Genomic DNA, 13,021 nt, shown 5'->3' on the forward strand with positions numbered 1-13,021 from the left:
CAAAAATCTAACTTACTCCCGGAAGTGTTCAAAGAAATAATCTCAGATTGGTTGAGGTGGGCATGATAGTGCATGAATATTGATTTTATGAAAATATAAATATAAAAAATGATACTAGCTTCAAGCATGTGAACTGGTGAGGAGAGAATATTAGCCATGAGTATAAAAAGAAATGGACATAAGAAAGTAGAACAAAAAGAGCTAGGCTTTATATACTGAAGAGAGACTGATTAGGGAAATAAAACTAGGGATCTAAGAGTCACTAGGTCTAGGTTTGGGTATTTGAGAGAGGGCTACCACCACCACCCGGAGAAGGCAAGGGCACCCCACTCCAGTACTCTTGCCTGGAAAATCCCGTGGATGGAGGAGCCTGGTAGGCTGCAGTCCATGGGGTCGCTAAGAGTTGGACATGACTGAGCGACTTCACTGTCACTTTTCACTTTCCTGCATTGGAGAAGGAAATCGCAACCCACTCCAGTGTTCTTGCCTGGAGAATCCCAGGGACGGGGGAGCCTGGTGGGCTTCCGTCTATGGGGTTGCACAGAGTTGGACACGACTGAAGCAACTTAGCAGCAGCAGCAACCACCACCAGCACCACCACCACCAATCTCAATGGTTATCGTTATTATAACAGCAACAAAAATAGTTAATGCTTACAAAGCAACAGTACATATGTTTGTCAGTACTATTATAATGTTTTAAACATTTTCATTTAATCTTGACAATCATAAGAAATAAGACTACTGTTATTGTTTCTGGTTTATGGGAGATGAAACAGAGGCACAGACAACTTAAGGCACTGATTCAAGATCACACAGTTGATAAAGCTGAAGTCATGGTTTGAATCTGTGGCTGAAAAACAATGAATCAACTTAAAATCTTAACCACAGGAAAAAAAGATGCTATGGAGAAGTTGAACAGATTTGAATTAAGCATATAATAAACAAAACTTGAACAAAGGAAAGAAAGCCCACTGCAGCCCTATGCAGCAACAGGAGAAAAACACATAAAAACTAACAAAATTTCATTCTCTTTAGGTCTCTCATGTGAATTATGTCTTCCACAATTTATCTCTTTTGTCCCTATCTTCAGACTTAGAGCACACACAGATTTAAGGTTTCTTCTAAGGTCTCAATCCTTCAATAATTAGCAAGCCTCACTGTCAGAAAAGTTTCTTTAAAATTAATCACTGACTTTCCAACTTAAGCCCATTTCATCTCTCTGATCTTTATTGGACACACAAGATACATACTAGATGAAGGCAGTTAAAATTCTCATACCCTTCAGTTTTTTCTTTTTATTTAATAAGTTATTTTAAATGTACTTCTGCTAAATCCTATTTTAAAGTCTCCCTGACATCAGTGACTGATATATTCAAGTCTTTCTGACAGGCCTCTTTTGCCATCTTAAATGTATTGAGGGTGAGTTTTCTCATCTTACCTCTCCATTTTCTAAGGGGTGTATCTTGGAATAAAACGAAGTGCAGATGACCTCATCATCTTTGGCATATGACGGTGGTCCAGTACGGGGATAAATATTGTAGAGGGTTAGGCACTCTGTGTCCGTCACAGCATGATACTGCCAGGGCTTGTAAACAACATCATCCAGTGAGCGTTCCAAAATCCAGTTTCCAGGCCGAGGGGAGTTAGCTGCTTTCACAATCACATACGCAATCTGGAACACCTGGGGAAGTGTGACAACAACATGTAACTCTGAATTCCAACGTTTCTCATGCTGCTGCTGCTGCTGCTAAGTCGCTTCAGTCGTGCCCGGCTCTGTGCTACCCCACAGACGGCAGCCCACCAGGCTCCCCCGCCCCTGGGATTCTCCAGGCAAGAACACTGGAGTGGGTTGCCATTTCCTTCTCCAGGGCATGAAAGTGAAAAGTGAAAGTGAAGTAACTCAGTCGTGTCCGACTCTTTGTGACCCCATGGACTGCATATCAAACATAAGGCCTAAGGCTACAATAATTTTATTTCGGATATTATTCCATAACCCTATTATATTCTCTGGACTTCCCAGGTGGCTCAGTGGTAATGAATCCACCTGCCAATGCAGAAGACACAGTTTGATCCCTGGGTCAGGATTCCGTGGAGAAGGAAACAGCACCCCCCTCCAGTATTCTTACCTGGGAAGTCCCATAGATAGAGGAGCCTGGCATGCTGTAGTCCATAGGTTCCAAAGAGTTGGAAACTACTTAGCAACTAAACAACAAGAAAATTGTATTCTCTATATTTTTACAGTTACATGTCCATATTTAATACCTTTTTACTAAAATGATATGTTCCATTTTGACACCCATCACTTTCAAAGAAATGGGTTAAAATTGGATTTTAGTTCTCCAACAACTCATTAACATCATTTCATCTAATTTTTGAAGTTCCATTGTAATCACAATCACTTACAGTATTTGGTACATAACAATTTACTCACATTACTCTGTTGAAGATTATGAGTTAGAAATTCTATGTGTGAATAGTGCTTGATAGTTTAGAAAACAATTACTTGTATCACCTAATCCTCAGACAAGTACCATTTAGATAACGTTACTGTGGTACAGGAAAAAACAAAAACAAAACATAGCACTTTGAAGGCACAGTCCTGTATTTAAATTGTGATCCCAACATTCATGTGACTTACTTCGTCAACTCTCACTCCCATTTCTGTTAATTAGGGTCAATAATAAGAACACTAAGTATACAACTGAGAGACAGTTTAGACTAAATGAAATAATGTATGCAAAGTACCTAGCAAAGGACTTGGCTGTAAATACTCAGTAAGTGACAATTCCTCCACATTCCCTAATAGAAAATAATGGAGATGAAATTCTAGTACACTCAGCAGCTGTTTGAAACTGGAATAGAGTAAATGAAGGGTTTCTGTACCTTCTGTATAAGAGGTAAATATGTGTTAAAGAAAAGGAAAATAAAGGCAGCAAGTTACTACAAGTCAACAGAGTGACCAGTGAATGGAATATGGCAATCCTCTGCTTTCAAATCTACATAACATCTGAACACATACAAAATAAATATTCTAGATGTTTTGTGATGGTACATATGTGCATCTTTACCAATCCAATCCAAAAGTCCAAAAGAACAATGCATAAACATGACTGAGTGACATTTTTTGTGATGTCCTGGGTAGAAAGATAAATATAAGGTAGTTTATATAGCCCAACCATCTATGAGTTAATAATATATTGCAATAATGAGATACATGAAAGGTACACTAGTAAAAAAGCAATAGTATATGTCTTTCCTGGGTTGGGACAATTCCCTGGAGAAGGAAATGGCAACACACTCTGGTATTCTTGCCTGGAGAATTCCATGGACAGAGGAGCCTGGCAGGCTACATTCCATGGGATCACAAAGAGTCAGACACAACTGAGCAATTTGCTTTCAAGGTATAGTCCCACCATCTATGAGTTGATAATAAATTGCAATAATGAGATACATTAAAAGTATGCTAGTAAGAAAGCAATAGTATATGGTCTTTTTAGTACATTCAGTGAGACGGGGGAGTTTGCCAACCCTAAATTCTGGGTGATTGAGGTCACTGAAAAGATACAATGGAGGACAAACCTGTTAAAAGATGATTAATGGGTCTGTTTAGAGGGGAGCTTAAAGGAATGTTCTGAAAATATACCTTATCTGCTTCATAGTTTTGACCTGAGAATTTCAGGAATACATGCACACTGTCTATGACAAACTCTAAGGGACTGAATTTAAAAATATGAAAAGTTGGTATTTAAGATGAAAGAGGTGACTCAGATGCTGGTCTTTTGAGACCCTTACTAGAACGTGAGCATTTTTATCTGTGTGCACTGAGGGGAAAATCATGAGCCATTTAATGAGAAAAGTAGGGATACCATTTGCCTCTTAGGCACAGTTAAGGAAATACTGGTAGTTAAAATACTGAAATACTTCTGTACTTGGTAAATAACTGCTGTCCAAGCCTCCCAAATGCCTTCTCTTTCCAGAGAACATCTGGGTAACCTAGGGATTGCAAGGAACAGCCAAGATACCTACTCTGATTAGTCTGGGCTTTGACCGTTCTATTTTATGTATTATCACTCCATATGGGAAATATTATGAATTTTTATTTACAAAGGTATACAGATAACTATAGACAGACATGTATATATATGTATGAATTTGTAATTACTGGAATACACTTAGACATTTTGGGGAAGGGCAGACATGGGCATATTTAAGATGTGACCTATGGGGTTTGGGGATAAGGAGTCAAGGAGAGAAAAAGAGCTTTAAAATTCTTCTACTATCCTGCTATACTAATTGCATTAACATAAATGTCTCAGTTTTTAATAAAATTATTTTTAAAGTAAGGAAATATTTTTAAAAATAAGCATCAAAGGAAGGACAAGCATGGGAGTAAGATGGAACATACTCTATCAATCATGTGCCCGCATGCATGCTCAGACCCTCAGCCATGTCTGGCTCTTTGCAAGCCCATGGACTGTAACCCACCAGGCTCCTCTGTCCATGGGATTTCCCAGGCGAGAATACTGAAGCAGGTTGTCATTTCCTCATCCAGGGAATCTTCCCAACCCAGACCCAGGGATGGAACTCCTGTCTCCTGCATTGCAGGTGGATTCTTTGCCACTGTACCACCTGGGAAGCCCCCAATACAGCTTATGTGGGCAGAAAAAAGATGTACAGAAGCCAACCAAACATAATCTAGAGTATTTGCTATTTCTGCATTTTTAGGTGCTATTCAATAGGGATTATTTCTCTTACACACTCTGTATTCAATACATACACATGGAACCTCTTTAAAAATGAATTCACTAAAAGACAAACCCTACTGAGTAATCTGATAGAACACAGAAAGGTAGTTATTTCTATGAAAATCTGATACACTTTGCTCCTAATTTCTGGTAATTCTAAATTATTCATGACAAAAATCTGTAAACTGGTAAAGAATATAAATAACTAAATTGTGAGCTCCTAAAGGGCAGAGGTGCTATAATCTTTAGTAAAATTCTTTTGAAATAATGTATATTTAATATTTATTAGTTTTAATTGAATAATCAAAACCAGTGTACATGTTTCCATATGACTTCTTACTAGATTAATACTATTCTTTCTGTTTGTTAGAACTTGAATTCCAGTAAACCAGCATATTTTGTCACTTGCAGGAACTAAGACATACATTTCTTGCATGTTCATTCAATTAATATCTCTATGAGTTGAGAAAATTTCTTAAACTCTTTTACCCTCTGTTTCATAGTGTACCTTTTTCAAAATAAGAACCATGGAAGAGATAATAAAGTGCTATGAGCTCTTTGGAAAAAAGAATCTCTATAAATGTTTTAAATTAGCAAATTTCCATCCAGAAAAAGAAAAAGTGCACAGAGTTTTTTTTTTAGTGGCAAACCAAAAGAGAAATATCAAAGCATAATTACAGATTGCAGGTACAAGTAAGAAAAATAAAGATACATTGATGTATGGATAAAAAACTTTGTTTAGAAACAACTCAGCAAGCAAATATAGGAAAAGGCCAAATTGTCTTGGAGCTACAGCATGGATTTATGACTTCAGAGCTTCTGTGTTGGCTCTAAAAAAGAAGTTGTACTAGAAACCGCACAGACTCTTTCTATAATTCAATATAACAGCCAGCATTAAGTGACATGGAAAAGCAGTCATTGCCTTCAAGAATATTAAAGTCACCTCATTGCAAAATAATATCCTTCTTTCATTTATTTTCTATGGGTTCTTTCACATTTCATGCAAAATTAATTAAATTAGTTGGCATGTAGTATTCTGAATAAACTTTTTAAAATGTGGTAGATAGCATTATTGAAAAACACAATGAATAGAAGTATTCTTTGAAGGTGTCAGAAAAAGACTGTAAAAATTCTAACTGAATTTCTAAGTATGCCAAATTTTTAATGATTCTAACAGAATAATTCTCTAGTGTACCTATGTTACTTTAATTAATTCTGCCTTGTGTTTTCAGCATAAAGACTCTTCAAAATCACTAGTTATAAAATCTTATTTCCAGGTGGAAAAAAAAAATCTGTATGAGATGCAGCAAGGCAAGCAAATACCTTATGATAAGCATATAAATACTAAGATGGCTAGGCTTCTATGAATCATAGATCTCAATACACTATATCCAATTTTTTTGTTGTAGGAGGGTACTTTTTACATATTGGTGGCTAAAAAATTCCAAATAACTTTTAAAATAAGGCCAAATGTTTGACAATTTACATAACATAGAGAACTTTCTATTTCACATTCCATTTGTGCATCACATAATAAAATATCATGAAATCACAATCATATGTCATGAATATAGCATTAAATTAGATGTTCCTAGAGTGTTTAAGGGGAGAAGGCAATGGCACCCCACTCCAATACTCTTGCCTGGAAAATCCCATTGACTGAGGAGCCTGGTGGGCTGCAGTCCATGGGGTCGCTAAGTCAGACACGACTGAGCGACTTCACTTTCACTTTTCACTTTCATGCATTGGAGAAGGAAATGGCAACCCACTCCAGTGTTCTTGCCTGGAGAATCCCAGGGATGGGGAAGCCTGGTGGGCTGCCATCTATGGGGTCGCACAGAGTTGGACATGACTAAGCAACTTTTTCACTTTCACTCTCTGTGGAAGATGGTACTTTATCTTTCTCACAGAACTTAACCTGAATTACTCTCTTCCATTTCTGTTTCCTAATTTGTCAAGAGAAAAACATATGGCCATCTAACTTCTGCCACTGATAAGCTCCATCTTTATCCCTCTAATGTTGTCTCTCTGTGAACTCCCTATAGCAAATAGCTGTCCACATAACAAAACTGCTTAATTGTGAAAGAGGCTCTGCAATATTCTAATGCCTGCTCTTGCCAATGTTATGAATTTAAACATTTTCACAAACTTCGATGCCATCTCTAAAATGTTTTGGACACTTCTGTGTATTATTAATTCTAGCATTATGTATGTCAGATACTCATTCATTTATACAGGTATGTTGGTGTTCAGAAAGCAATGAGAACTATACAATATCGAACCAAAAAGGATCCTTGGAATCAAGAGTTTCAAGCTTTGTACGCACTAGAATAATCTGGAAAGCTTTACAGAAACACACATGTCTCTGTGTTTGAGTTGATAGTTCATATAATTAGCTGATCTTTCAACTGAGACCTAAAATAAAGATAAGTAAATTAAAAAAATAATAATAACAACAAAGAGGATGAGGCGGGTTCATCATTTTTTTCTGGAAGGTCCATGGGAGTCAGCTGAGGAGGGAGAGCAGAGATCATGGCCTAAAGTACTGAGAGTGGCTGTTGCCCTGGGTCAAGACCAGCAGAAACTCACGAAAGCAGGTCTGACCAGAAGCAGGGGTGAGAAGTGGGGCTGAATGCAGGAAATTCATCTGAAGTCCGAGTTTAATAGAGGCTTCACTCAAAGACCCACCCTACCAAAACACATGTAACCAAATTATTTTGTTGTTGTTTAGCTTCTAAGTCCTGTCCAACTCTTTGTAACCCCATGGACTATAGACTGCCAGACTCCTCTGTCCATGGGGTTTCCCAGGGAAGAATACTGGAATGGGGTGCCATTTCCTTCTCCAGGGATCAAACCTGTGTCTCCTGCATTGGCAGAGCAACCAGGGAAGCCCTAACCAAATTCTTGTGTGTGTGTGGTGGGGTGGGGGGGGAGGTGGTGGTGCATGCTTAATCATGTTTGACTCTCTGTGACCCCACCAGGCTCCGATTTCTATGAAATTTTCCAGGCAAGAAAATTGGAGTGAGTTGCTATTTCCTACTTCAAGGGATCTTCCCAACCCAGGGATAGAACCCCTGTCTCCTGTGTATTTTGCATTGGTGGGCACATCCTTTACCATTGTGCCATCTGGGAAGCTTAACCAAATTTTCACTTCCCAGCAAAAATTTCTAAGCAATCACAGGAAACAAGTGGCTCACTATAATCTTAAAAATTACCTGAAGAGATCACTATACAGATTTTGAAAATACTATTATGGACCTATTGGATCAAGGTTAAACAATAGATGTGAGAGTTGGACTATAAAGAAAGCTGAGCACCGAAGAATTGATGCTTTTGAACTGTGGTGTTGGAGAAGAATCTTGAGAGTCCCTTAGACTGCAAGGGGATCCAACCATTCCATCCTAAAGGAAATCAGTCCTGAATATTCATTGGAATGCTGAAGCTGAAACTTCAATACTTAAGCCACCTGATGTGAAGAACTGAATCATTTGAAAAGACCCTGATGCTGGGAAAGATTGAAGGCAGGAGGAGAAGGGGACGACAGAGGATGAGATGGTTGGATGGCATCACCTACTTAAAGGACATGAGTTTGAGTAAACTCCGGGAGTTGGTAATGGACAGGGAGGCCTTGCGTACTGCAGTCCATGGGGTCGCAAGGAGTTGGACATGACTGAACGAATGAACTGAACTAAACAATAGAAGCTTTTAAATGATGCTTTAAGTTTAAAACTTAAAGCAATTAACCTGCAAATGACTTCAATTATTACTTTTTGGGTGAGTTTTATGTCCCTTGCAAATTTACACTTACTTCAATAAACCTAGGATTGGTGGGGAGTCCATATGGGATAACCCCCTTGTCTGCCTGTCCCTTCAAATTTACTGACAATAATTTCAAAGACTGAAATGATTTGTAATTATCACTCAGTTGTAATGTACAGGGCAATTACATTTCCCCCTCCTCAGTGTACACTACAGTTGCTGAGTGTGAATTTAATGAGTTGCGGGTAAGCAAATGTGCCATTTCACCTCAGGGTAAGTGGCTCCTCTGTTTCCAGAGAAACAGAAATACTTTGCCCTCAATTAAAACAGATTTTTTTATACTCACATTACACTCATATAAAGTTTATACATATGAAAATGAATCACTCTATCATTATCTAATTTCTAAGAAATAAGAATCTAACTGGATGACTAAAGATAATCTTCTGAAGATAAAATGTTCATTTGCTGAATTTGTTTTTTGAGAAGAGTTTTAATCAATGCCTAACTATCCATGGGAAAGTATCTGAAGGACAGTTCCACTTCATTATGTAATAAAGAAAATCTCAACCTCTCGTTCTCAAAAATAACATGAGTTACTTTTCAGCTGTAAGTTAATATACAAATCTAAATCAATACAATTTTTATTATTAGTCCCTAGAACTGGATAAGTTTATTGTAAAGCTGATTTGAAAAAATTAACAAGTAAGAATAGCCAAGAGAACCTGAGAAGAAAGAGCAATGGATGCAGGAATATATTATTAAATGAAAAAAAATCAACCTGTAGAAAACTCAATTATACAGGATGTTGCGGTTTACTAAAAGGACCTTTTTTGAAATGATGAATCTGTGATGACCACTAACTGTTAAAATGGCCACTAACGTTCCCGAAAGAGAGACACCTGGATATTATCTGCAATATAATGGAAGGATACAGCACCATCTATAAAGTAATTTGCCAAGAATGTGAACCCAAATCAGAGTGAGTCTCTATGTTTAACTATCAGTTTACAGGAAATAAGGTATCTAAGGACCATGAAAACAGCACCACAGGGATACAATTAACAAAATTCAGGATGTGAGAACCTTTACTACCCAAACAGTATGGCTTCTTCAAAAAATAAATGTAAGACAATAAAAAATAATGAGGTTATAGATTAAGAGACCTTAAGAGAGATATCAAATAAATGCAGTATGTGACTTCAGGTACATCCTGATTCAATCAACTATTTAAAGCTTGAGAGGCAAATGTGATGTATTTTAATACTGACTGAATATTTGTTAGTATTAAAGAAGAATAATAGTATTTTTAGGTATGACAATGATTTTGTTTATTAAAGATCTGTAAAGTTCAGTGATATATACTGAATTATAGAGGATGTAGAGGATGTAATATGCATGGGATTTGCTTCCAAATAAGGTGGCCCGGACGGTAAAGAGACTGCCTACAATGCTGGAGACCCAGGTTCGATCCCTGGGTCGGGAAGATCCCCTGGAGAAGGAAATGGCAACCCACTCCAGTACTCTTGCCTGGAAAATCCCATGGACAGAGGAGCCTGTTAGGCTACAGTCCATGGGGTCACAAAGAGTCAGACATGACTGAGTGACTTCACTTCACTTACTCAATCTGGTCAGTGGGATGGGGTATGGATAAACGTAGAATTGAAACAGGAAGGGCCATGAGTTAATTTTTACAGGTGGGTATCAGTTATGTGGGTCTAGAGTATTCTACTCTATACTTCTGTGTATGTTGGGAAATTATCATAATCAGAGCTTTTAAAAAGATTACTAATACATTTCATTTTAATAAACAAATGACTCTCTTACATAATGATTTTACACTATTGGTAATTCAGTGCTTGCTCTTAAAAAGCAAATATTTGTTTGTAACAGTAAAATAGGTTTACTGTCTTGATAAATGATTAATTCTGATTCATACTGCAACCACACTGCATTCAGAGCTTAAGAAATGTATCTTAATTCTTTCAAATTAATTATCAAGTCTAAAGGGCATTGCTGGCCCCAAATTTTAGTCCTGTCTTAGAAAACCAGGAACACGAATAAATAGAATCCAAATTGCAATGAGCAAGGTCCTCCCTCGGCTTATTATTGCGTTTAGCGCTCCATGCTTCATTAAGTTGCTATCATTTTTAACAATGTCAGCTGCAGGTAAAACTCAGACAAGCGTTTTCCTTCTCTTCAGCACTGCCCTTGACATCTATTCTCTCCTCACATATTTCTCTCTCATCTGAAACAATCCATGGTTTCAAAAGATTGACCTGCCTCCTGTGAACAAGTCATTGGCACAGCATGGCTTTCACACCAGCCACTGGTAAAAGAGCAGGTAGGCTGAGTCCCGCATAGAACATGACAGTCCTTTCAATGAAGCCATCACAGAACACAATATTGGTGTGAATCACAGACAGTCAGAAATGTGACAGTTTAAAGCCTCCCTTCTAAAAATTATTCACCCTGGAGAAATACCCAGCACTGCCTTTGTTTTTGTGCTTCTATAGTTACCAGGGTAAGAAGAACCTAGCCTTCTTCAATTTATGACAGAGCAGACATGAACGAATCACTCTAGTTCAAAGCATTTGGGGAATAATAGCAAAGATTTGTAGTAATGAGAGGAGTTGGACATATAATGTTAACAGCAGAGAATAACAAATCAAAGACAGATGAAACTTTCTGATCTTGGTTCATGAATTCTTTCAACAGATCAGAGTCACTTAACGCTTATTCAATTTTAGCTATTACAAATGAAATAGCATCAGCTATTTTCATGCTTATATACTGCCCAGCTTCCTTGTCCTTCTCTAGGGACTTTCGTAAGAGTAGTCTGTAACCTCCACTGTTTATCACCTTAGCACCTCTTCTCTATTTAACCCTCTACAGCGCATGCACCACTCAACACTCTACTTGAATTATTTTCAAAAGAGTTACCTGGTGAGAAAATACATGTTTTGTTTCTCCAACCTCATCTTCTTTGAAATCTCTATAGCCTTTGACTATACTGCTCTCCCCCATCTGAAATTCCCTTTATCTTTGGAAAAATGATATTTATTTGTAATTCAGGGATTTTTTTAAAAAAAGAAAAACATGTTTTCCTAAGATGACATTTTTCCCAAAATGGAAAGTAAACAATAGGAGAGGAGAGTAAGAAGACAAAATGAATATTCAGAAGAGAGCACTGTAGGGGGTGTGCCTGCTGTGGGTTATTTTCATTTGAATTTATTTCATTAAGTTGTATCCCAGTATTCTATATCCTAATAATCTTTTCTTGGGAAAAGTAGCATTTTATTTAGTGCCTTGCTTTCGCCAAGCACTTCAGCCTGCACAAGTTTGTCTCTGCTAACAAGATTTCTATCAGACAGGTAGGAACTGATTAGAAATTGAAATGAGAGAGTTAATGCTAATTTGTGTAGTACAAAGAATAATGACCCCTCAACAATGTCTATATCTTAATCCTTGGAACCTTTGTATACATTATCTTATATGTCAAAGGGACTTTTGTAGATATGATTTAGTTAAAGACCTTGAGATGTAATGATAATTCTGAATTGTATAAGTGAGCCCAAAATTATCACAAGGATCCTTAAAAATAAATGAGGGAAGTGAAAGAGGTGGGCAGAGTGATGGAACATGGCTCCATCCCATTTGGTTTTGAAGACAAAGGAAGGGGACACAAGCCAAGGAATACAGGCAATCTTCAGAAGTTGGAAAAATCAAGGACATGAATTTCCTTCTAGAACCTTCAAAAGGGAATATGACCTTGCCCACACTTGACCTTAGGACAGTGAGACTCATGTCAGACTTCTAACCTATTATAAATATGTAAGATAATAAATTTGTGTTAAGCCACTAAATCTGTGGCAACCTGTTATGACAGCAATGGAAAACCAGTACGTTAGGTAACTTGTTCCATTTCACATGACTAGTAAATTATGGATGAATTTTAGAGATCTAGTTTTTGTACAATAATAAATTTTGCTTTTGTACAATAATACATTCCATGCCTATGACTATTTCAAGTAATTCCTTCACACAGATATTTCCCATATATCAATTTTTTAAATATAAATTTATTTATTTTAATTGGAGGCTAATTACTTTACAATATTGTATTGGTTTTGCCATACATCAACATGAATCGCCATGGGTATACATGCGTTCCCCATCCTGAACCCCTCTCCCATATATTAATTTCTAATCTAACCACATTCTCATGTCCCATTTTATATTTCTAAAAACTTAACATCTTTGATAACAACTTAATTTTGCTTTGTAAAAAATTAATTTTGCCCTTGTTTTAACGTCAAAACTAAGATATAGGCTGCTAACAGTAGAAACTGTAGAAAATTTTACAGATGTCTTTTAATGCCTTACACATAATAGATTATAAATTATTTTAAAAATTCAACAGAATAGGTGATCAAAAATGGAATGCCACCTCTGAAATAATTTAAGGAACCACAAGAGTGATTTCTACAAGCACCTGAAGAGTGAACTTATCTA

At 37.1% G+C, this 13,021-nt stretch overlaps 1 protein-coding gene across 2 annotated transcripts in view; it reads right to left on the bottom strand.

Annotated features, from left to right (window-relative positions):
* The window catches only part of LAMA2 (laminin subunit alpha 2), a 708,999-nt gene that overhangs the window by 494,486 nt on the left and 201,492 nt on the right, over nt 1-13,021 (bottom strand). For both annotated transcript variants that reach the window (XM_025294565.3, XM_025294564.3), the window contains exon 4: nt 1,441-1,683. In XM_025294565.3, coding sequence (XP_025150350.3) covers nt 1,441-1,683 — 243 coding nt within the window. The remainder of the gene's footprint in view (nt 1-1,440; nt 1,684-13,021) is intronic.

Source organism: Bubalus bubalis, chromosome 10 (assembly GCF_019923935.1).
Source record: "Bubalus bubalis isolate 160015118507 breed Murrah chromosome 10, NDDB_SH_1, whole genome shotgun sequence".
Lineage (NCBI taxonomy): Eukaryota > Metazoa > Chordata > Mammalia > Artiodactyla > Bovidae > Bubalus > Bubalus bubalis.